Genomic DNA, 24,427 nt, shown 5'->3' on the forward strand with positions numbered 1-24,427 from the left:
GGGAGGGCAGAACCGACTGTGTGAGAGGCAGTGAGGGGCAGAACGGTCTGTGGGTGAGGCAGGGAGAGGGTAGAACGGCCTGTGGGTGAGAGACAGAGAGAGGGCAGAAAGGCCTGTGGGAGAGACAGGCAGCGGGTAGAACGGTCTGTGGGAGAGGCAGATCGGTCTGTGGGTGAGGCAGTGAGGGGCAGAACGGTCTGTGGGTGACCCAGTGGACATCAGAACAGTCTGTAGGAGAGACAGTGAGCGTGAGAACTGTCTGCAGAAATGCAGTAAGTGGGCAGAACGGTCTGTGGGAGAGAGACAGAGGGAGGGCAGAACGGTGTGTGGGAGAGACAGAGGGGAGAGACAGAGCGGGCAGATCGGTCTGTGGGTGAGCCAGTGGGCATCAGAACAGTGAGCGTGAGGATGGTCTGTGCGAGAGACAGTGAGGGGGCAGAACGGTCTGTGGGAGACAGCGAGCGTGAGAACGGTCTGTGGGAACGGGCCAGAGCTGGACACTAACATACCTACCTCCACATTTATAAAGTAGTTGAAGGAGTCGATGTGCTGCTTCACCAACCCCTTGACCTGCAAACAAAGAATTAACTTGTTCAGCCAGCGAGACGCACACAGACACGGATCGGGAAGTGGTGGGGACGAGGGAGGAAGGACAGAGACCTGTGGCCATGTGGCGGGAAGGTTTGCCTACAGACGGTTCTTGCAACAGGAGGTGCCGAGTTACCAGGTACTTGCGGACAGAGAACAGAATAACATTTTAAAAAGAACTCAAGCACTACAATGGACTTGTTTTGTTTATTTTCTAATTATGTTTTTGTGCTAATATCTTGTTTTGTTTGCAGTCTTCATTCTTTAAGAATTTCATGCCATTTATGTATAACTACATGATTTATGTATAATCTGTGCACAATTTATATGTGATTTGTGCCATTTATTTTTGTGTTTATTGTCTGTCTATGTGCCTGTGATACTGCTACAAGCAAGATTTTCACCCTATCTGTTCCCCTCGTGATTTAATACAAATCTCCAAGATCAACCCTCAGCCTCCTGCACTCCAAGGAATGAAATCCTAACCTGTCCAATCTCTCTCGAGTCCTGGCAACATCCTCGTAAATCTTCTCATGGCACAGGTTAAGGGGAGGCAAATATTGATTATCTACAGGGAACAAATAAAACACAGCCACCTTCCCATCTTCCAACATTACCTTCAGAAACGCAGGCAGTAGCTTCCATTTTTCCTAAAAGGAAAACAAAACACAGAAAATCAAGAGAAATGCACAGCTAAACTGCTGCAAGATATTTACAGTATGATGAAGCCGATACTACATTTCCACTTTGTGTTAATGTTTCAGGTAATAGGTGACATTGATCAATTGTTTGGGTCTGTAACTGATCACTAAAAATGTAAAGTAAATTGCTGAAGCGAGTCAGGCAGCATCTGTGGAGGCAGAGAAATGGTTTGTCTTCCAGGTTGTAACCCTGCGTCAGGCCAGTGTGTGGAGAGAAGATGGACGCGATACAAAGAGGTTAGAGGGAGGGGTGAGACAGAGACTTGGTAGGCTCATAAGTTCACGAGTGAAAGGAGCACAATTCGGCCCATCAAGTCTATTCAATCATGGCTGATCTATCTTTCCCCCTCAACCCCATTCTCCTGCCTTCTCCCCATAACCCGACACCCATAGTAATAATCAAGAATCTATCTATCTCTGCCTTAGAAATATCCATTGACGGCCTCCACAGCCTCCTGTGGCGATGAATTCCAGATTCACCACCCGCTGGCTAAAGATATTTCTCCTCATCTCCTCCCTAAAGGAACGTCCTTTGTATTCTGAGGCCGTGACCTCTGCTCCTAGACTCTCCCACGAGTGGAAACATCCTCTCCACATCCACTCTATCAAGGCCTTTCACTATTCGGTAAGTTTCAATGAGATGAGCGGAAGCAGGTGAGATGGGGGGGGGGGGGGGGGGTGATGGGTGATGGGTGGGTGGAGCTGGGTGACGGAGCACAAAGGGAAAGAGAGGCTGGTGGGTGGAATGGGGAGAACGATGGGCAGATGGAACTAGTTGAGGGCAGCGGAAAGGGTAAGCCAGGGAGCAGAAACGCAGGCAGAGTGTGAGGGTGATGGGCAGATGGAGATGGGGAATGGAGAGGGACCCGGGGAGGACCGCTGGGAGTGGGACAGGAACATGGGAAATGGGTTACCTGAGAATGGAGAGTTCATAGCTCACACCCACAGACCACCCAAGTGGAGTACGAGGTGCTGCTGCTCTAGGCTGTGTTTGCCCTCACCGTGGCAGCGAAGAACAGGGCAGGCAAGTGTGGCAATGGGCAGGGGAGTTGAAGTGACATGGAAACAGAAGTTGTTGAAGGATTCCTCCCACTTCTTACAAGTCAACGTGAAGCCACTGCCCTCTCTTGGTCCCGACTTCGCGTCAGCTACCTGGAACAGTCCTTGTTCCAAGCCCACCTCTGTCGGTGCGGCTGCCTGCACATGCCAGCAGCTTGTCAGTGTTATCACCTTTGCTGCCTACATCCAACCTGCTCTCACATTCACTCCCAGCATCGTTGGCCTCTCTCCCTTTTCTTGATCTCCATCTCAGCAAACTATCCACTGACATCTACTGTAAACCCACTGATGCACACAGCAATCTCGCCCACGCCTCTTCCCACCAGGAGTGTTGCTGACTTTAAACTACCCTTTGAAATAAGCTATAGAGTTCTGAGGCATTTAGGGGAGCGAGGGAGGGAAGGGGGAGAGAAGGGGGGAGAGGGGGAAGGGGGAGAGAGGGGGAGGGAAGGGGGGTAGAGGGGGAGGGAAGGGGGGTAGAGGGGGAGGGAATGGGGGAGAGAGGGAGGGAAGGGGGGAGAGAGGGAGGGAAGGGGGGAGAGAGGGAGGGAAGGGGGGAGAGAGGGAGGGAAGGAGGGAGGGAAGGGGGGAGAGAGGGAGGGAAGGGGGAGAGAGGGAGGGAAGGGGGGAGTGGGGAGAGAAGGGGGGGGAGAAGGAGAGAAGGGGGGAGAGAGGGAGGGAAGGGGGGAGAGAGGGAGGGAAGGGGGGGAGAGGGAGGGAAGGGGGAGAGGGAGGGAAGGGGGGGAGAGGGAGGGAAGGGGGGAGAGGGAGGGAAGGGGGGGAGAGGGAGGGAAGGGGGGGAGAGGGAGGGAAGGGGGAGAGGGAGGGAAGGGGGAGAGGGAGGGAAGGGGGAGAGGGAGGGAAGGGGGAGAGGGGGAGAGAAGGGGGGAGAGGGGGAGGGAAGGGGGAGAGGGGGAGGGAAGGGGGAGGGGGAGGGAAGGGGGAGGGAAGGGGGAGGGAAGGGGGAGAGGGGGAGGGAAGAGGGAAGGGGGAGAGGGGGAGGGAAGGGGGAGAGGGGGAGGGAAGGGGGAGGGAAGGGGGAGAGGGGGAGGGAAGGGGGAGAGGGGGAGGGAAGGGGGAGAGGGGGAGGGAAGGGGGGAGAGGGGGAGGGAAGGGGGAGAGGGGGAGGGAAGGGGGAGAGGGGGAGGGAAGGGGGGAGAGGGGGAGGGAAGGGGGGAGAGGGAGGGAAGGGGGGAGAGGGGAAGGGGGAGAGGGGGAGGGAAGGGGGGAGAGGGGGAGGGAAGGGGGGAGGGAAGGGGGAGAGGGGGAGGGAAGGGGGAGGGAAGGGGGAGGGGGAGGGAAGGGGGAGAGGGGGAGGGAAGGGGGGAGAGGGGGAGGGAAGGGGGGAGAGGGGGAGGGAAGGGGGGAGGGAAGGGGGAGAGGGGGAGGGAAGGGGGAGAGGGAGGGAAGGGGGGGAGAGGGAGGGAAGGGGGGAGGGAAGGGGGGGAGAGGGAGGGAAGGGGGGAGGGAAGGGGGAGAGGGGGAGGGAAGGGGGAGAGGGGGAGGGAAGGGGGAGAGGGGGAGGGAAGGGGGAGAGAAGGGGGAGGGAAGGGGGAGGGGGAGGGAAGGAGGGGGAGGGGGAGGGAAGGGGGGGAGAGGGAGGGAAGGGGGGGAGAGGGAGGGAAGGGGGGGAGAGGGAGGGAAGGGGGGGAGAGGGAGGGAAGGGGGGAGAGGGAGGGAAGGGGGGGAGAGGGAGGGAAGGGGGGGAGAGGGAGGGAAGGGGGGGAGAGGGAGGGAAGGGGGGAGAGGGAGGGAAGGGGGGAGAGAGGGAGGGAAGGGGGGGAGTGGGAGGGAAGGGGGGGAGAGGGAGGGAAGGGGGGGAGTGGGAGGGAAGGGGGGAGAGGGAGGGAAGGGGGAGGGAAGGGGGGGAGAGGGAGGGAAGGGGGGGAGAGGGAGGGAAGGGGGGAGAGGGAGGGAAGGGGGGGAGAGGGAGGGAAGGGGGGGAGAGGGAGGGAAGGGGGAGAGGGAGGGAAGGGGGGAGAGGGAGGGAAGGGGGGGAGAGGGAGGGAAGGGGGGGAGTGGGAGGGAAGGGGGGGAGTGGGAGGGAAGGGGGGGAGTGGGAGGGAAGGGGGGAGAGGGAGGGAAGGGGGGGAGAGGGAGGGAAGGGGGGAGAGGGAGGGAAGGGGGGGAGAGGGAGGGAAGGGGGGGAGAGGGAGGGAAGGGGGGGAGTGGGAGGGAAGGGGGGAGAGGGAGGGAAGGGGGGGAGAGGGAGGGAAGGGGGGGAGAGGGAGGGAAGGGGGGGAGAGGGAGGGAAGGGGGGGAGAGGGAGGGAAGGGGGGGAGTGGGAGGGAAGGGGGGAGAGGGAGGGAAGGGGGAGGGAAGGGGGGGAGAGGGAGGGAAGGGGGGAGAGGGAGGGAAGGGGGGGAGAGGGAGGGAAGGGGGGGGAGAGGGAGAGGGAGGGAAGGGGGGGGAGAGGGAGGGAAGGGGGGACGAGGTGAGACAGGGCTCGGGTCGCGGCGGTACAGGCTCCCCGTGACTCCCCGGCCCGTCACCTCGATAGCGCAGACGGGCGCCGCCAGCTCCGCGGGGCCCAACTCCCCAAACTCGGCCACCAGCAGGTCGATGGCCGCAGCCTCCTCCATGTCCGCGCCGCAAACACGTCCCCGGAACACGCGGCCCCGGCAATGGGTCCGGGGGGCGGAGAGAGGGAGGAGGAGGGGAAAGGAGGGGCGAGGGTGGGAGGGGAGAGAAAAGCAAGAGTGGAGGATGAGGGTTGAGTATGAGGAGAGTGGCGGTAGGAAGGGGGAGAGAGGAGATGAGGGGGAGAGGCGGTGTGAAGGGGGCGAGGATGGGGGGTGGGAGGGAGAGGGTGATGTGGGAGGGGGGGATGTGGGGGAGGGGGTGATGTGGGAGGGGGTGATGTGGGGGAGGGGGTTATGTGGGAGGGGGTGATGTGGGGGGGGGTGATGTGGGGGAGGGAGTGATGTGGGGGAGGGGGTTATGTGGGAGGTTGGAGGGGGTGATGTGGGGGAGGGGGTGATGTGGGAGGTTGGAGGGGGTGATGTGGGGGAGGGAGGAAGGGCAAGGGCTGGAAAGGGTGTGAGGTTAGGGTTGGGAGGAGGAGAGCTGGAGTCGGGGGGGGGGGGGGGGGGGGGGTGGAGTTTGGGATGAGCTGCGACCTGTTCTGTCTCCTCAATTCCTACTTTTTATTTTTCATGGGATCATATTTCCCCGTCCTGTCGGTACTGAGGGAGCGCCGCACTGTGGGAGGGGCGGTACTGAGGGAGCGCCGCACTGTGGGAGGGGCGGTACTGAGGGAGCGCTGCACTGTGGGAGGGGCGGTACTGAGGGAGCGCCGCACTGTGGGAGGGGCGGTACTGAGGGAGCGCTGCACTGTGGGAGGGGCGGTACTGAGGGAGCGCTGCACTGTGGGAGGGGCGGTACTGAGGGAGCGCCGCACTGTGGGAGGGGTGGTACTGAGGGAGCGCCGCACTGTGGGAGGGGCGGTACTGAGGGAGCGCTGCACTGTGGGAGGGGCAGTACTGAGGGAGCGCCGCACTGTGGGAGGGGCGGTACTGAGGGAGCGCCGCACTGTGGGAGGGGCGGTACTGAGGGAGCGCTGCACTGTGGGAGGGGCGGTACTGAGGGAGCGCCGCACTATGGGAGGGGCGGTACTGAGGGAGCGCCGCACTATGGGAGGGGCGGGTACTGAGGGAGCGCTGCACTGTGGGGGGGTATTGAGCCATTACTGTGGCTGTTTAGTCACCCAGTACTGCTGGAGGAACGCTGATGGAGTGGGCAAGTTTTGTGGTGCATCTGTTCAACTGGTCCTGAACCTGGATGGAAATGTATCAATAGCATTTAGAGGGAGTATGGGCCAAACGGGACGAGCCCAGCACGGACAGGAGCTGAAGGGCACTGTGCAGCTCAATGACTCTAATGGTGGCAGGTGGGAAAAGTCTCCATCTCCTGGTGACCTCTTCCATCGGCTCACATCTGTTTACCAGCTTGTGTGTGGTCCGCCGGCATTACTGTGTGTGGACCTCGCCCTGTGGCTCACAGGCTCTGCCTCAGGACCCATGTGGAGTCTCTTGTAGGAGTCAACGCTGCCCAATAATCCCAGAATGATCGCCAGGTCAAAAACTGTAGACAACACTCAAATTTCATTCTTAGATTTATTAAAAGCTTTTGATTATAAAAAAAATAGTACATGTATTGCACAAAGCGAACTGTTGCCAAAAATAAAATAGTATTCAACAATTGTCAATCTGCACAATGAAAGCCATGTGACTGAGTCCAGCATTGTCTCACAATCAGAACTTGTACCATTTACCAGTAATATAACGAGATTCAGTCAGTGCTCCACTCCAGCCGGCTGTCAGTACCCGGGTCTGTGTAGAGTGCGGGCTGGATTATACATCAGAAGTGCCAGTTCGATCGGGGTAAATGGGATTCCATCAGTTTTGGGAAAAATTTGCTATGTTTGATGGAGTTAGTCTCTTTTCTAAAAAGGGAAGTAAAAGAATGACAGATGTTTGTGGCCTCTCCAAACATCGTTAATGGTGTTGATGAGACAAGAAACTGCAGATGTAGAAAGAGTTGTGGAGTGGTGCCAGGGTACACTTGGAACAAAGTACACAGCCAACAAAAAGAAAGACGTAGCTGGGATCTCTGCCAGTGCCTATGGCTGCACCTTTGACTTGACTAAAGTGAGAGGAGTAAGAAAAACTCAGCTGTGATGAATCTTTTGCGAGATTGCTTCAATAGGAAGATCTCACAGATTTATTCATTTTACTGGATGGATGACTGACTTTAGTGCACGGGGCAGCAATTCCTGTCCCCATGGGTTTGTTCCTGAGAAAAGGACAAGCAGGGTTGACGATCAGCGGACTGGAGCATATAAACCATTATTTTTAAAGATCAAAGTGAAATGTCAAAAATTGTGCCGTTTTTAAAATTAACAGTTGAAAGGCTGAATACAAATAGCTTCATTGAATCAAGCATTGACACAATGACGCATGGCAGCATTAAACCTAAAGCGCTGAATCCTATGGAGGCAGATAAAGGAACAAGCTGGTAACAAATATATATATGTTTCCATTATAACTTTTTTTGAATAGCCTGCCACATTACTTGAAGCTGCAATACAAACATGAACTTAAATCACTTAAAACAAGAACTTTCTCTGCTGATGCCTTCAGAAGGGATAGTTTCCCCACAGGTGTGGTGGTGGGACATCCATGAATGTGCTGCAGTAACTGCCCCAGAGGCACAGAGACGGATATCTGTAAGTTCGGGCTTGCGGACACTGGTGGGTTGCAGATGGCAGAGGTTCAAGGTGACGGTGAAGCTGTTTCCATCCTTCCTGCATTGCTTCTGTTTAACTCCAAATAATCGTTTAATTTGGAAGAAAATTTGGTTGTAATGATATTTTAAGAGAAAGGGATAGGTTGGATAGACTGGGACATTTCTTTGGTGCGTAGGAGGTTGAGGGGTGAACTTATTGAGGTGTACAGGATCATGAGGGACATGGATAAAGTGAATACTCACAGTCTTTTCACCCATTTAGAGAATTCTAAAACTAGAGGCTTAAGGTGAGAGGGGAGAGATTTAAGAGGGACCTCAGGGGCAACTTTTTTTACTCAGAGGGCAGTTCGTATCTGGAAATGAGTTGTCAAAGGAATCTGTAGAAGTGGATACAATTGTGACTTTCAAAAGATATTTGGACAGATATATGGATTGGAAGTGTTGAGAAGGATATGGGCCAAATGCAGGCAAATGGGTCTTTCCCAGGAAGCCAACTAGGTCTGCGTGCACTCGGTGGGCCGATGGGCCTGTTCCTTGGTTGTGTTTCTAAACTAAACTAAAGGGATATGGATCAAACGCAGGCAAATGGGCCCAGCCCAGTATGCCAATGGTTGGCATGGACAAGATGGGACAAAGCAAGGGGCTGTTTAAGTGCAGCCCTATGACTCTAATCATGACGTTTTCTTGGTCCAGGTTTTGGAGATGGGTTCCATTGAACTAAATTTTAAAAAATTGATTCCAAATCCAAAGCTTGCTGCAATTGTGTTTTACACAGAAACACGTTGCTTTGGATTTTGCAGTGGACTGGTGCGGAGGGGAGAGTGTACGATGGGGCGGGGGGATCTTAGTGGGGTTTCCCAGCGAGGCACCACGGCAGATGTGCAGGAGTCTAGTACAGGCGGGGGTGATAGCTGGCGTCGGTACACGGACTCCCTGGACGGATCGGCAGCGAGCGGCGGGAGATAGGGCAGGAGCAGTGCGGCGGCCCGGCCTCAGTCCAGTGGCGTGTTGTTGTTGCTCAGGAGCACAGGGTAGGACGAGCCGATGTACTTGCCGTGCCGGTAAACCACGATCTGCAGGTGGAACTCGTCCACCATCACCAGGTCCCGCGACACCTTGGACGACGACAGCAGGAAGCAGATGGTGTAGAGGGCAAACTCAAACTCTGGGCTGACCCCGATGAAGGAGCTGCCCACTGGCTTCACCATCTCCTTCCAGCTGAACTGTAGGGTCAGCACGTGGTCATCCTCATCGGGCTGCAATACCACCACATCATCAGTCCTCAGCTGCACCCCTCCCTGCCACAAACACGACCCCCCCCCCCCTCTCCAATGCACAGACCAATCCCCCCCCCCCCACGTGCTCACCAACCCTCCCCGACACAGCCGCCTCCCCACACTCACACCAGCCCACGCTCACCATTCACCAGCCCACCCTCCCCACTCACACCAGCCCACTCACACCAGCCCACACTCACCACCCCACCCTCCCCACTCACACCAGCCCACACTCACCAGCCCACGCTCACCATTCACCCTCCCCACTCACACCACCCCACACTCACACCAGCCCACACTCACATCAGCCCACCCTCCCCACATGTGCACACCAGCCCACCCTCTCCACTCACACCAGCCCACGCTCACCACTCACCAGCCCACGCTCACACCAGCCCATGCTCACACCAGCCCACTCACACCAGCCCACACTCACCACTCACCAGCCCACCCTACCCACTCACACCAGCCCACACTCACCAGCCCACCCTCACACCAGACCCACGCTCACCAGCCCACACTCACACCAGCCCACTCACACCAGCCCACTCACCAGCCCACCCTACCCACTCACACCAGCCCACACTCACACCAGCCCACGCTCACACCAGCCCACACTCACCACACTCACACCAGCCCACTCACACCAGCCCACACTCACACCGGCCCACGCTCACACCAGCCCACGCTCACACCAGCCCACCCTCCCCACTCACACCAGCCCACGCTCACCACACTCGCACGAGCCCACTCACACCAGCCCACACTCACACCAGCACATGCTCACCACACTCACACCAGCCCATGCTCCCCACACTTACACCAGCCCACTCACACCAGCCCACACTCACACCAGCCCACACTCACACCGGCCCACGCTCACACCAGCCCACGCTCACACCAGCCCACCCTCCCCACACTCACACCAGCCCACCCTCCCCACAACGCTCAACCACCCCCAAACAGGAAATAACCCACCCACCTGGCCAAAACCCCACTCCACCCACTGCTCCCTACAGTCACAGAGGCAAACGGCACAGAAACAGGCCCTGGGCCCAACTCCACCATGCTGACCCAGATGCCCAATCTAAAAGGACACAAATTGCTGGAGTAACAGCGGGTCAGGCAGCATCTTTGGTGAATATGGATAACTGATGTTTCGGGTCAGGGCTCTTCTTCAGACTCAACACATGCCTCATGTAAGCTGCTCCTATTTACCTGTGTTTGGCCCATATCCCCCTGAACCTTTCCTGTCCATGTACAGGATTTCAGTGATCAAGGTGTGAACCGGGTCCTGGTCAGGGTTAACTTTGGATACAAGGACAGTGAAAACAAAAGCTGCGTTCCAGTAGCGCCTGTCGTTGCCTTAGGTCAGCCCAAAGCACCCCACACACGGTGGGGTTCCTTATGAATGTCCTGAAGAAAAACAGGCCCTTCAGCCCGCAAGTTCATGCCTACCAGCAACCACCCACTTACATACATTGTGGGCCTGAGTTATAGGGTTGGGCAGAATAGGACTTTATTATTTAAAGCGTAGGAGGCTGAGGGGTGATCTAAGAGAGGTGTACAACATCACCAGGGGAATAGATAGGATGAATGCACAGAGTATTTTACTCGGGGTAGAGGAATCAAGTACTAGAGGACATAGGGCAACCTTTTCACACAGAGGGTGGTGGCTATATGGAACAAGCTGCCAGATGAGGTAGTGGAGGCAGGTACAAAAACAATGATTAAAAGACATTGTAATATATGGATAGGAAAGGTTCAGAGGGATCTGGGCTAAATGCGGGCAGGTGGAACTAGTGGTCAATGGAGCATCTTGGTCGGCATGAGCAAGTTGGGCTGAAGGACCTGTTTCCACGCTATTTGACTCAGATTTGGTGAGTTCATTCCGTTCAGATGGGGGGGATTCAGGGACTGGCTCTGCAGGGGATTCCGAGCCAGTGTGAGGGAGAGGGACTGTAAAGTCCTTTCCTGCTTGGACCAGAAGATCCGGTTTCTGCCTGGACCTCTTCATCCATGATTTTTCCCTAGCTCTGGGAAGTGTGGTGGGGCATAGAAAGAGATGGAGGAAATATTTCTGCTGGTTGTTCTGAGCTGGGGCTGAGGTTTGGAAAAATCTCTACATCCTGAAGCTGGGAAACGTCTCAAATTCGTTTCCATAATTATAACTAACATTGACTCAACTGGTAACCTCAATCTGAGACAGATGGACGTCAATGAACCAATGCATGAAGGGACACAGGGGATAGTTGGAACTCAGAAGATGAGTCAGGGATCAACTACAATATCATTGTTGTGGTGAATGGCTTCATCCCATCGGTAAACGCCCCATAAACCAACCAGGTGCAAACCTTGTTCTTGTCTCTTCTCGCCACAAATCCTTTGTAATCAATGTGGTTGTGCTTCTCCTGGAGGTAGAACTGGACCCAGTTGTGGAGACCCATGATCTCCTTCCCTCGTTTGGTCTCTCCCACAAAGACATGCTCAAATCCTGAGGAGTCTCTCCTAGAGGATGCAAGCAGTGGAAGATTAAACAATGTACAAGAAGTTTCCTCCAACGACAGGATTCAGAACTGGCTTGGTGGTAGAGTATGGTAGTGAAGTTGTCGGAGGGCGGAGTCAATGTGGAATTAGCTGCCAAAGAAAGCAGTTGAGGTGGGTACAATTGCAATGGTATAAAGGACAATTGGACAGGTAAATGGACAGGAGAGGTTTAAAGGAATATGGACCTAATGCAGTCAAATGGGACTAGCTCACATGGCAACAGTCAGCATGGAGGAGTTGGGCCGAATGGCCTATTTCTGTGCTGTACGGCTCCATGAATGCACTAGTCATCATTCTCTAAATTCTGGAATTATTCCTGTAGATTCAAGGGGAGCAAATATGATCTCACTACTGAGGAAAAGAGGGAGAGCGGAAGCAGGGAGCTTCAGACGTTAGCCAACAGTGGTGGCAGAAGAACTGTGGATTATAATGAAAGATGTAGTAACAGAATAAGTGGTGATCTTAAAGAGGTGTACAGAATCATGAGGAATAGATTGGATAAATGCACAGATTTTGCCCAGAGTAGGGGAATTGAGAACTAGAGGACATAGGTTTAAGGTTTAAGGTGAGGGGGTAAATATTTAATAAGACCCTGAAGGTCGTTTTTTACACAAAGGGTGGTGGGTGTATGGAACGAGTTGCTGGAGGAAGTAATTGAGGCAGGTACTAACGCAATGATTAAGAAACATTTAGACAGGTACATGGATAGGTTAGGTTTAGAGGGACATGGGCCAAATGCAGGCAGATGGGACTAGTGTAAATGAGGCATGTTGGTCACGTGGGCAAGATGGACCGATTGGCCTGGTTCCACATTGTATGACTATGACTAACGGTTTGAAAGAATTAACATAAATATATGAACGGAAAGTCATATTTGACTCATCTGCTGGAGTTGGAGGATATGACCAACAGGGTAGATAAGGGAAACCAGAGGTGTAATTGGATGTTCTGATGGCTTTGGACGTTCCCCCACAGCAGGCTGATTGACCAGGTTAGAGTACAGAGCTGTGGCTAAACTATGCACATGGATTCTCAATTGGTTATTGGGCAGAAGGCGAAGAATGGGAATAAATGGACCCGTGTCAGATTGCCAGCCAGTGAGTGGTGGGTTTCCACAGCATTGTGCTTGGCCACACAGCCACTCACAAGCTAGATCAACATTTGGCTCGATGGACCAGGAGTTGTTTTCCAGGGGAGGTGGTGATACTAAACCAGGGGGATTGCGCTGGGGAGGAGGGGGTAAAGGGGTTTCAAGAGTAGGACAAGCTGGGTGAATGGGCGGGAACATGGCAGATGGAAGGTGGACGTAGCCCAGACCATCACGCACACCAACCTCCCTTCCATTGGCTCAATCTACACCACGCTGCCACGCAAGGCCACCAGCATAATCAAGGACCAGTCTCATCCTAGTCACTCCCGAGTCTCCATTCTACCATCAGGCAAGAGGTACAGAAGTTTGAAAACACACACCTCCAGGTTCAGGGACAGTTTCTTCCCAGCTGTTATCAGGCAACTGAAGCGTCCTTTCACCAGCTAGAGTGTAGCCCTGATCTACCATCTACCTCATTGGACAACCAGCTGTTGTACAGATGTTGCATGGAACTTACCCCCGGCCTCCTCTGGAGTACAGCTGGAACCAGATGTCATACAGATGCTGCCGGAACCCTCGTGCACTGGCCGATGTTAGATTTCTGCTGACCAAGAACTGGTGAGCAAGCTGGAAGGACAGGAGCAGGTCAGGGTTCTTTAGGCATAGCAGCAGAATTAGCCCATTCGGCCCATCAAGTCTGCTCCACTATTCAATCATGGCTGGTCTATCTTTCCCTCTCATCCCCATTCTCCTGCCTTCTCCCCATAACCTTTGACGCCCTTACTAATCAGGAATCTGTCAATCTCTGCCTTAAAAATATCCATTGACTTGGCCTCCATAGCCTTCTGTGGCAATGAATTCCACAGATTCACCACCCTCTGACTAAAGAAATTCCTCCTCATCGTCCTTTTATTCTGAGGCTGTGCCTTCTGGTCCTAGACCCACTAGTGAAAACATCCTCTTCACATCCACTCTATCCAGGCCTTTCACTATTCGGTAAGTTTCAATGAGGTCCCACTTCATCCTTCTAAACTGCAGCGAGTACAGGCCCAGTGCCATCAAACGCTCATTATTGGGTCACTGTACTAGTCGGGGCGTTTTTGCCCGTTGAGATGTAACTCATCCTTCTCTCCCTGTGTCTCAAACACCAGGGTGCAACCAGCCCACCACACAGGCAAGTGTCACGCCTGTCTCATACCTGGCCTGACGATATTCTCCACTGCCATGTTATACATGTGAGTAGTTAGCTCACCGTGTGAGTGGGGGCAAAATTCACCCCTCGTACCCCGTGACGCCACCTTGGTTTAAAGTACAGCACCACTGCGTTCAACTTCTAAACAGGTGTGACCTTACGGCAGCTACCAGCTTTGAGAGTGGCGATAGGTTTTACCGAACAAGGCACTTTGGAACAAACTGCACGCAGACCGTGAATTCCTAAACTAATTCATCACATAAACGTGCAGAACCCTGGCTGGTGGTGGAACAAGCATCACGGAGTCGTTGGGTAATGCAGACGTGACGCCATTGAGCGGATTAACGGCTGAGGATCGGGTCGGGGGTTATTTCCACCAAGGACTGGGTCAGGGGTCATCTCCATTGGCGAACAGGCCAGGAGTCGCCTCTGTCCAGGACGGGGGTCACCTCTGTCAGGACTGGGTCAGTAGATCACCTGCACCAGGATCAGGTTGGGGTGGGGGGGGGGGGGGGGGGGGGTCACCTGTGAATGGACAGGGCGTGTGCTTGGCTCTGCTTTGATCTGAGAATTGAGGCTGGCTCAGGGAGCACGGCACTGATGGAGGTCTCCCTGACGAACCATCAAAAGGGAGAAAGTAGGAACAGTAGATAGCCACAAAGTGCTGGAGTAACTCAGTGGGTCAGGCAACATTTCTGGAGAACATGGATAGATGGCGTTTTGGATCGTGACCCTTCTTCAGACTGATCAAAGTGGAGATCTATTGGCTGGGTCTCAGTGACATCTCTTGGGCTGGTTCTGAGGTAGACGCCCTGGTGAACAGGTCGATAGCGGAGAAAAAATCATCTTGTAATCGTCACGTTACTGTCGTCAAACCCTGTTGTGAACACAAGGGGGCGATGCAATCCCTCTGCCATGGCCAGAAGTCGGGGGGGGGGGGGGGGGGGGGGTCATCGTAGAAACGCATCTTTCCTTTCCTGGTTAAAGTTCAACCTGTTTGAACCCCCACAATTAAAATGTGGATTACGGAAATGACCGAGACCTTGGATTTGGAAAAAATAAGGTTTGCCTTAATTGACAAACCAGATCTATTTTTTTTAAATATGGTCTCCATTTATTGAATTTTAAAAAAAGTAAATGGGTTTGTCACAAAACTAAAATTTAAAACTAAAGTTAAAACTTGAGTTTAGGGTTGGATGTACAACTATACTCATTAACTCCCGGATCTATCCCTATAATCTTTATATTTGTAATTCTCTTTTTTCTTTGCTTTCTCTCTATTAGTTTCTAGTCTTTTTTTTCAGTCTCTTTTCATCTTTATTTTTTCTTTAAAAATTTAAAAATTGAAGCTATGTAAGAATTCTATAACCAGTTTGTCGTTTATTATTATTTGTACATATGCTTTAAAAAATTAATTAAAAAAAAAAATTCTTTAAAAAAAAAGTTCAACCTGTTTGCATGCTGCATCTCTGAACTAAACACAAACGTTTGAGTATAGGTGTGTAGATTGAAGGAGATCACCCACAGCATACTGGCCCCCGGGGCTGCCCCAGGGTCCCTCACCCACCTGCATGACTTTAGTTTCCAGAATCACGTCGAGGAAGTGAAAGTTTTCGTCCATTTCCTCGGGAGTCACCACCTCTGCGATTCCCGTCGACATCTCGTAGTTATCCAGGAGGGCGGTGAAGGCTGCATCACACAGTGCACGTTACACTAACAAACTGTGCAGAATAATTCACCCCCAAACAAACTATAAAAGCACTTCGAGCTGTTCAATGTGGATATTCTAATAAAAGCACGTCCTTGTATCTCTGTGACTAGTCAAGTGATGCTCTGACTCACAGAGGGGCCACTGTACGCATGTTGTACACACATTCTCTCAGCAAACTGAGAGGGCTTAATGTAAGGAACTGCAGATGCTTGTTTACACTGAAGATGGACACAAAATGTTGGAGTAATTCAACGAGACAGGCAGCATCTCTGATGAAAAAGAACAGGTGAAGAAGGGTCTTGACCCGAAATGTCACCCATTCCTTTTCTTCAGAGATGCTGCCCGTCCCACTGAGTTACTACAGCATTTTGTGTCTATCTTCGGAATTGTACGCACTTTGTACACACATTCTCTGTTTAAACTGAGAGGGTTAAATATATGGAAGGAACTGCAGATGCTGGTTTACACCGAAGATAGATGCAAAATGCTGGAGTAACACAGCAGCTCAGGCAGCATCTCTGGATTAATAATTAAAGGGAAGGCCCAGTGGAACCATTACTGAGGTTTCACTGTGGGAAGGGCATATCCCCCAACATCCCAGATGTTAGGGTCATTAGTTGGCTCCTGTACCTTACAAATAGGTAAGTGGCAAAATGAAAGAGTTACAGGGGCATGCGAAGGATAATAAGGTGCAGGAAAATGAGGAAAGAGGGATTGTGCTGGCATAGACTTGATGTGACAAATGTTCCCTGCATTTTTAAGATGTAAGGAGGCGTAAACCTAGAGCAAAGTAGCAAAGCATTTGTTTAGCCAAGGTCCGACCACCAAACAAACACAGGTGGTTGTCTTTCCAATTGGCCTTCACAGCAGATCATGTCAGGTGTTCGAACCTCCTTCCAGTATGTACAAACAAGGAACTGCTGATGCTAGTTTACAAAAAAAAAGGCACAATGTCCTGGAGTAACTCAGCAAGTCAGACAGAATCCCTGGATAACATAATTAGGCAATGTTTCGGATCAAGACCCTTCTTCAGATGGAGTGTGGTGGGGGAGGAGCAAGCAGGACAGGAGGGGTCTTCCTGCTTTCTTTTTTGGGCCACACGGTGGTGCAACGGTAGAGTTACTGCCACACAGCGCCAGAGACCCGGGTTCGACCCTGACTACGGGTGCTGCCTGTACGGAGTTTGTATGTTCTCCCCATGATAGCGTGGGTGCTCCGGTTTCCTCCCACATTCCAAAGTGGTTGGCTTGGACTCGGTGGGTCGAAAGGCCTGTTTCTATGCTGTATCTCTAAAGTGTAAAATACAAGGCTAAAGTCCAAAGGTCTCAGGTCCCCAAGGCTACAGGTGAAATCAATAGGAACCTACCTGCAAACGATTTAATAGACCGCAAACGGTCCTCGTTTACGTAGGAGAAGAGTGGTCGACGGGCGCAGTCCCTCGCATTGTTGCTGCCAGCGACCACGTACCCCGCCTTGCCCTGCGCACAGAAGCCGTGTTCACTGCCCGAGCAATACAACGTGAAGCAGATCCTCCAGTACACCCTGCACAAACCTGGCACTGGGCACACTGCACCACACACCTACACACGGCACACTGCACCACACACCAGCATGCACCGACACACCCACACGGCACACCACCACGCACCTACATACCCACGCGGCACACTGCACCATACACGGCACACCACCACGCACCTACACACCCACAGGGCATACCACCACGCACGTACACACCTACATGGCACACTACACCCACACTGTACCACACACCCACAGGGCACACCACCAAGCACTTACACACCTACATGGCACACTGCACCACACACCCACACTGCACCACACACCCACAGGGCACATTGCACCACACACTAACACAGGCCGGAGAAGCCCAACATGGTGCAACACTTCTCACACACGCACACCTCTACAACCGACACACACAAACACACATACCACGTACAGCCATAGTCTGACACTTCACCACACACAATGTTCAAACACTACACAATCCGGCGTTTCACACAAAGACGTCCTCATCAACACAGCCCTGTAGCATCCCCACACACTGTGCAAGGAGCATAGTGTTTCAAAGTGACCAGTGAACTAGCACAGCTCTATACAAGCACTGTGCAGCCATCCCTGGGTGTTTTACTTTTACATTACTTGTGCGCAGGGAAATGAATGGAGAATGGGATTGTTCTGAAAACCATTCCAGACTTGATGGGCCCAATAGTCTCCTGCGTTGTCACAAGGAAGTTTAGAACCTACCGTCTGTAGCGACACAGCAGCAGGTCAGGAGCTACTTCTGACGATGAACTGGTGATGGAAACGTTTACAGCAGCACAGGACGGGAGTGGCTGGGTGGGCTGGGACCTCTGTTCCGGGAGTGTCGGAGGCCGTGGGTGACACCTCCATACCCCACCCCAGTCTGTCCCCATCTCCATATATGGTCCTGTCTCAACTCCATCCCAGACCCACCCTCTCCATACACACTCCCCAGTCCCAACCCCACCTCCATACACACTCCCCAGTCCCAACCCCACCCCAGTCTCCCCCCATCTCCATATAAAGTCCTGTCTCAACTCCATCCCAGACCCACCCCCTCCATACACACTCCCCAGTCCCAACCCCACCCCAGTTTCCACCCCATCTCCGTACACAATCCCCCATCCCAACCCCACCCCAGTCTCTCCCCATCTCCATATAACGTTCCGGGTCTTAACCCTACTTGACTCAGCAGCTCCACACACGCATGAGCTAGGCAATCTTTTCAACCTGTCTCCCCCACCTCACTCCGTTCCCCCCTACCCTACCCTCATTCGCCCTGCCATACCCTGCCCCGTCATCCTTGCCCTGCTCCATCACATCTCCCCTGCTCTGCCCTCCTTTGCCCTGCCATCCCCTCCTCTGCTCCATTTCCCCTGCCCCGTCTCCCCAGCTTCACACTCCTCTGCCCTGCCTTCCCCCACCCCGTCTGCCCTGCCCTCCCCGCCCCACCTACTCCACCCGCCCTGCCCGAGGAACACACCCCATTTATGGCCCCCACTTGCAGCACCAGCTTCTCCTTTAGCCGTTGCTGCTTTGCAAATGGCACCAACCTGCACGGAGATCTGGTAGTCCACCCCAGGCAGCAGCCGGTGCTCGTCTGCTTTCCACAGCTCATTGAGGATCTTGGAGAGATCCTGGTTCATCTCGAGTCTGGGGGGGGGGGAGGAAGCAGAGACGGTGAAGTCAGTGGGGTCCCAGCCGTTAGAGCGCGGTGCACGGCAGGCAGCGAGGTTTCACTCTGAAGTCAGGGCTGCTTGACAGAGCTGGGGTTATGGGTAATGACCTAGTTTCAAAAGGAAATAACCAGCGTAGAAAAGTTTAAATATTAGCCAGTCAGAACATCTGGGTACTGCACTCACTTCCTGCCCACAACCTTATGGCCTGATCCTAATTATATCTCGGTAAACAGTCAGCAGTACAACCCCTCACTGTCAGATAGACACAAAATGCTGGAGTAACTTAGCGGGACAGGCAATATCTCTGGGGAGAAGGAATGGGTAACATTTCAGTCGAGGACTGAAGAAGAATCTCGACCTGAAGTGTCACCCATTCTCCCTCTCCAGAGATGCTGCCTGTGTCCCACTAAGTTACTCCAGCATTTTGTGTCTATCTTAGCTGTAAACCAGCATCTGCAGTTCCTTCCTACACAATCTCTTACTGTCTCAAGATCAAAGATGGGGATCAGCACACAGCAAGCACATTCAGCCCATCACATCTCTCTCCTCGTGATCTCTCCCCACAATCTCTCCTCTCAGCCCTAGTTGCTTCAAAGCTCCAGACAGAGATGTATGGATGGTGGGTCTGATTGGAAAGTCCCTTCAAAGGCCAGCACAGCATAAGGGGCAGAGTGGCCTCCTTCAGTGATGGCCCCTTGGCTGACAGAGTGGAGGACTTGCTTCGGAAGACCGGTGTGGAGCAGAATCGAGATCTGGCAAACGAGCAATTTAAAAACTGCATCATGGCCGTCAGATATTGTGGGCCGAAGGGCCTGTTACAGCTCCTCCAGAGCTATCCTTGGATGAGATAAGCCACGGTCTCATCTGCTCTCCTGGGTGGGGATACACAACACCCCCCACCCGGCATCGTTGGAAAAGCACAGGAGGGCCAATACTTACACATTATCTGGTCATTAGCTGCTGGTAGGGACTTGCTGTGTATACAGTGGACACTGTGTACTCCACATTACTATCTATGTGGCATAGATAGGGTAGACAGTCAGCACCTTTTTCCTCGGGTGGAAATGGCCAACACAAGAGGGCACAGCTTTAAACTGAGTGGGGAAAGTGATAGGAGATGTGTGGGGCAAGTTTTGGTTTTACACACAGAGGGTGGTGTGTGCCTGCGATGCACTGTCAGAGGTGGTGGTGGAGGCAGACAGGATTGTGGCGTTTAAGAGACAGATAGGGGAGGTGAGGGGGGGGGGGGGAGAGGGCAGGGGAGAGAAGGCAGGGGAGAGAGGAGAGGGAAGGGGAGAGGGCAGGGGAGAGAAAGGGCAGGGGAGAGAGGAGAGGGAAGGGGAGAGGGCAGGGGAGAGAGGAGAGGGCAGGGGAGAGAGGAGAGGGAAGGGGAGAGGGCAGGGGAGAGGAGAGGGAAGGGGAGAGGGCAGGGGAGAGAGGAGAGGGCAGGGGAGAGAGGAGAGGGAAGGGGAGAGGGCAGGGGAGAGAAAGGGCAGGGGAGTGGAGGAAGGATGGGGAGGTGAGATGGGGGAGGGAAGGAGAGGAAGGGAGGTGATGTGGAGGAGATGAGATGGGGGAAGAGCGGACAGGGAGGCACCCAGAGCGTGCACAGCTCGCTGCTGCTTCACTCCTACGGCTGAGAATAAATGAGTTTGAAACGTTGTCATTCCAAAGAACCACGACCACACGGCAGTCCCACCCACAACCCGTCCCTCTGACACCCACCTCAATTCTGCTCCACACCCTCCTCCCCACACAAATCGTTCACACTGCCACTGAAGGAGACCATTCTGTCCCTTGTGTGTAAAAACGAACTGCATATGCTGGTTTAAACCGTAGACACAAAAACCTGGAGTAACTCAGCATCTCTAGAGAGAAGGAATGGGTGACGTTTCGGGTCGAGACCCTTCTTCAGGCATGCCCCTAGTGCTGTGCTAGCCTTTGAAGGGACTTTCCAATAGATCCACCTTGAATGAAAGCAACTTTCTAGTTTATTTTTACATGGAGAAGTGCAGCACAGCATCAGGCCCTTCAGCCCATGATACCTGTGCCGGCCATGGTGCCAATTTAAACCGTCTGCCTGCACTTGTCCACATCCCTCCATCCGTGCAGGAGCGAGACAGAACACTTGGCTGACTGTTGCCACAACAACAACCTCTCACACAACGGCACAAGAATAAGGAACAACGAAACCACGAAAGGGGAAGTCAGGTTTCTACGCACATTCTGTGTCCTTAAAGCATCCACTGGGAACATTCCCCACATGTCCCCAAATCTCACTCAACCGTGTCTGCTTTGGGGCGGCACAGTGGCGCAGCAGTAGATTTGTTGCCTCATGGCGCCAGAGACCCGGGTTCGATCCTGACTAAGGGTGATGTCTGTATGGGTGCTCCACTTTACCCCCACACTCCAAAGACATGCAGATTTGTAGGTTAATTGGGCCTCCGTAAATTGTTCCTAGTTTGTAGGAGAGAACTAGTGTAAGGGGTGATAGTTGGTCGGTGTGGACTCGGTGGGCCAATGGGTCAGTTTCCACGCTGTATCTCTAAACTAAACTATTCTTGCAGCTGTTTGTCAGGCCTTGAACCAACCCAGTGAATCTCAAGGTCTGGCTCCACCAGCAGGACTGTTTAGTTGAATTTATTATTGTCACGTGTGCTATCCATGCAATGGGAAGACTATACATAAGTACAGTCAAGCTGCCCACAGTGTACAGATAAAGCATAAAGTATTTCTGTGATTTCTGATTCGGTAGAAACTACTGCTGTTGCTGAAGTATCCAGAACAGTTTATGTGCAGAATTGTGTTCAGTTTACAGAGATCACTGTTAGAATGTTATTGGCTCGTTTCCGTCTCCAGTCTCCACCCTTGTGGACTAAATTAGCAACGTGTATCATGTTATTATTCCACGTTGAACAAAACTTCATCTCAACCAGACACCAGTCTCTCTCCCTGTGTACAGAACAAGGCGGCAGCTCCCTCTAGTGTCCGTGCCTGCTGACGGCATCACATCCCAGCTCAGCAGCCTGGCCACCACCGCCGTTAGATCACTGCCCTCCCTCCCTCTGGGAATACCCCTCAGCCATACTTCACACTAACCCCCCAGGACAAATCTTTTATTTGTTAGTTTGTTTTTATGTCTTGTTTGCTTTGTAAAGCGTCTTTGAGTATCTTGAAAAGCACTATATAAAATAAATGTTTTATTATTATTATTAACCCCCACTCCCCCTGTTATCCCCTCTCCCGATCACCAACTACCCCCTCCCCCAGTAACCCCCACTCCCTCTGTAACCTCCACCCCCCCCCCCGCACTTCCCCCTCTGTAACCTCCACTCCCCCTCACTGCCACCCGGTAACCCCCCCTCCCATCACTTACCCCCCCATCCTTCATAGTCGCCCCTCCCACAGCCCACCCACACTGGGTTGAAGGCTGGCATTTCAAGAGTTCATGTTTGGAATAGGTTGAATGAAAATTTAAAGTTTATTACATGTTTCACACTCGTTAAGTTATCATGCACTACATTCACGAATGTAAACACACTGCCCGTGTGCAGATACCATTGTGGACAAAGACTCGGAGTGTCACCGCATTCGTTTGGATAAGCCAAGACAGATTACGCTTTTATAAGTAATTTCTACAGCTCCCCAATGTAAATACATAAATTCTTTTGTACATAAACTACCACACGTTCAAAAGCATAATGATAAAATAATCACTATGAAATGCTTTTGCCAATTAAGTGTGGATTAAACACAGTCACAGTGTTGATACTAAACACCTCTCTGCCACATCCCTCCCCTCTGACCAGAGTTTGGTGAATAAACTGCACAGCTCAGATCCACAGGATACGCAAGCATCCCTGCACGCATGGGATTTCCATTGGAAATATGTTTTACATTGATAAATGTAAGCTGCAGGAAAGTTGCCAAAAAGCTGGAAAGGGAGCAGAGATGATTTGCTCTCCAATATAAATACATAACGAGGATGTTGCCAGGACACGAGGGCCTGAGCTACAGGGAGAGGTTGGGCAGGCTAGGACTCTATTCCTTGGAGCTCAAGAGGTTGAGGGGAGATCTTATCGGGGTATATAAAATTGAGGGTAATAGCTGGAGTGAATGTACAGTCTTTTACCTGGGACAAGGGAATGTAAAACCAGGGAACATAGGTTTAAGGTGAGAGGGGAAAGATTTAATAGGAACCTGAGGGAGTATCTTTTGCACACAGAGGGTGGGGGGTATATGTAAAGAGCTGCCAGAGAAGGTAGTTGAGGCAGGTACAATAATAATATTTGAAAGACATTTTCAAAGATACATGGATAAGAAATGTTTAGAGGAATATGGGCCAAAAGCGGACAGGTGGGACTAGCGTAGATGGAGTATCTTGGTCAGCATGGGCAAATTGGGCCGAAGATCCTGTTTCCGTGCTGTATGACTTAGTATTTACCTTTATACAACTGTATCGGTCACTACTGTGTTCGGTTCGGCGGCAGATTGGGAAGGGGCAGGGGGGACAGGACTGAGACATGTTGAATTGCCCTGGAGAGTTGACACAAACTAGATGGGCCGAATGGCCTTTGTTCCGTGTTGTGAAAGCCCTGGGTTTCAGTGTCTTCAATCAGCAGCCAGTCACCCTTCGTGCCGGCATTGTGAGGGGGCTTCAGTCCAGAGGGCAGGATCTACGTTTAATGCGTTACTCCTGATCATTCCACTTTTTCTAATCCTATCTTTCAGATTCTCTCCACTAACTCACTGCCGCTGACATTACTCACCAACCTGTAATTACTGGCGTATCCACCGCCACCATCCTATAATGCCTTCTGCATCATCTCACCCGTGGCTAAAGGACTTTTAAAAGTCTCTGTCATACACTCAACATCCTCCTCCCCTGTGCCCACAGCTGCCGCCCATACATCTCACCGCCCCCTGGTAATGTATCCCCTTTTGATCCACCTTCTCCGTCCCGATGCTGGCAATCCGTCTGGTTCTGAGCCAGCACTGAATGACAGCGGAGGCTGCAGGAACCGAACCCACCCCCTTCACTCTGGGACGGGGACCACCAGGTCCTTGGGAATGACAACCGAGTAAAGGTGGGGGGTAACCCTAGCCTGGATAACTGCGCCGTGATGGTGCAAACGGAGTACTGGCGATGCAAACCATTCAGTAACGACACAATAAAGGTGTGAACGGTGCAATAACGCTGCAAATGGTGCAATAACGGGACAGACGGTGCAATAACGGTACAGGGAGTACAATTACCCAGAGCTTGGGAAACGATGCAATAACAGTGTAGACGGTGTGATAACGGTTCAAGCGATTCAGTAACGATCCAATGAAGGTGGTGGTACAGACGGTGCAGTACCATAAGCAAGGACAACGGTGCAATAATGATACAAACGGTCTACAATGGTGCAAACGGTGCAGTAACTCAAGCCTGGGTAACGGTGCAAACGATCTAGTGATGGTACAAACGGGCTGTGAACCAGACCCTGGATAACGGCGCGCCGTCCCGGCCCGTCACTCCCTCCCGGCCCGTCACTCCCTCCCCCCAGAAACCTCCACCACCCGTCCCCTTCGCTCCCTCATTCACTCCCCCTCCCCTCCCTTTTTTTTTCTTTCTCTCCCCCTCCCTCTCTCCTCTCCCCCCCTCTCTCCCCCCCTCCCTCCCTCTCTCCCCCCCTCCCTCCCTCCCTCTCTCCCTCCCCCCTCTCACTCACCCCGCCGCCATCCTCCCGTCGCCTGCACCGCGATCGCTGTCAGTGGGCGGGACCAGCCGCCCCCGCCGCCCCCC

The 24,427-nt window shown here is 53.0% G+C and overlaps 2 protein-coding genes across 2 annotated transcripts in view; both read right to left on the minus strand.

Annotated features, from left to right (window-relative positions):
• polr3b (polymerase (RNA) III (DNA directed) polypeptide B) overlaps positions 1–5,020 on the minus strand; it is a 55,974-nt gene extending 50,954 nt beyond the window's left edge. Inside the window, exons 1-3 of the mRNA XM_078417094.1 lie at positions 4,841–5,020; positions 1,206–1,238; positions 514–570 (exon numbers count right to left, since the gene is read on the minus strand). Coding sequence (XP_078273220.1) covers positions 514–570; positions 1,206–1,238; positions 4,841–4,930 — 180 coding nt within the window. The 5' untranslated portion in view covers positions 4,931–5,020. The remainder of the gene's footprint in view (positions 1–513; positions 571–1,205; positions 1,239–4,840) is intronic.
• A 1,429-nt stretch (positions 5,021–6,449) lies between these two features.
• Positions 6,450–24,404, minus strand: endouc (endonuclease, polyU-specific C). Its single transcript, XM_078417104.1, has 7 exons — positions 24,354–24,404; positions 18,514–18,613; positions 16,779–16,890; positions 15,269–15,390; positions 13,027–13,136; positions 11,227–11,380; positions 6,450–8,851 (listed from the first exon to the last, which is right to left on the minus strand). The coding sequence occupies exons 1-7, from the start codon at positions 24,362–24,364 to the stop codon at positions 8,588–8,590; spliced, it is 873 nt and encodes a 290-aa protein (XP_078273230.1). The 5' UTR covers positions 24,365–24,404; the 3' UTR covers positions 6,450–8,587.
• Positions 24,405–24,427: the final 23 nt, after the last annotated feature.

This window comes from Rhinoraja longicauda, chromosome 20 (assembly GCF_053455715.1).
Source record: "Rhinoraja longicauda isolate Sanriku21f chromosome 20, sRhiLon1.1, whole genome shotgun sequence".
NCBI classification, from domain to species: Eukaryota; Metazoa; Chordata; class Chondrichthyes; order Rajiformes; family Arhynchobatidae; genus Rhinoraja; species Rhinoraja longicauda.

What these genes read in the sequence shown, in the direction of transcription:
- endouc (XM_078417104.1), bottom strand. An exon ending in ACTACCAGATCTCCGTGCAG is followed by an intron (nt 16,891 to 18,513) that starts GTTGGTGCCATT and finishes TTCTGTGCGCAG; the next exon opens with GGCAAGGCGGGGTACGTGGT. An exon ending in GTCTATTAAATCGTTTGCAG is followed by an intron (nt 15,391 to 16,778) that starts GTAGGTTCCTAT and finishes TGTGTGATGCAG; the next exon opens with CCTTCACCGCCCTCCTGGAT.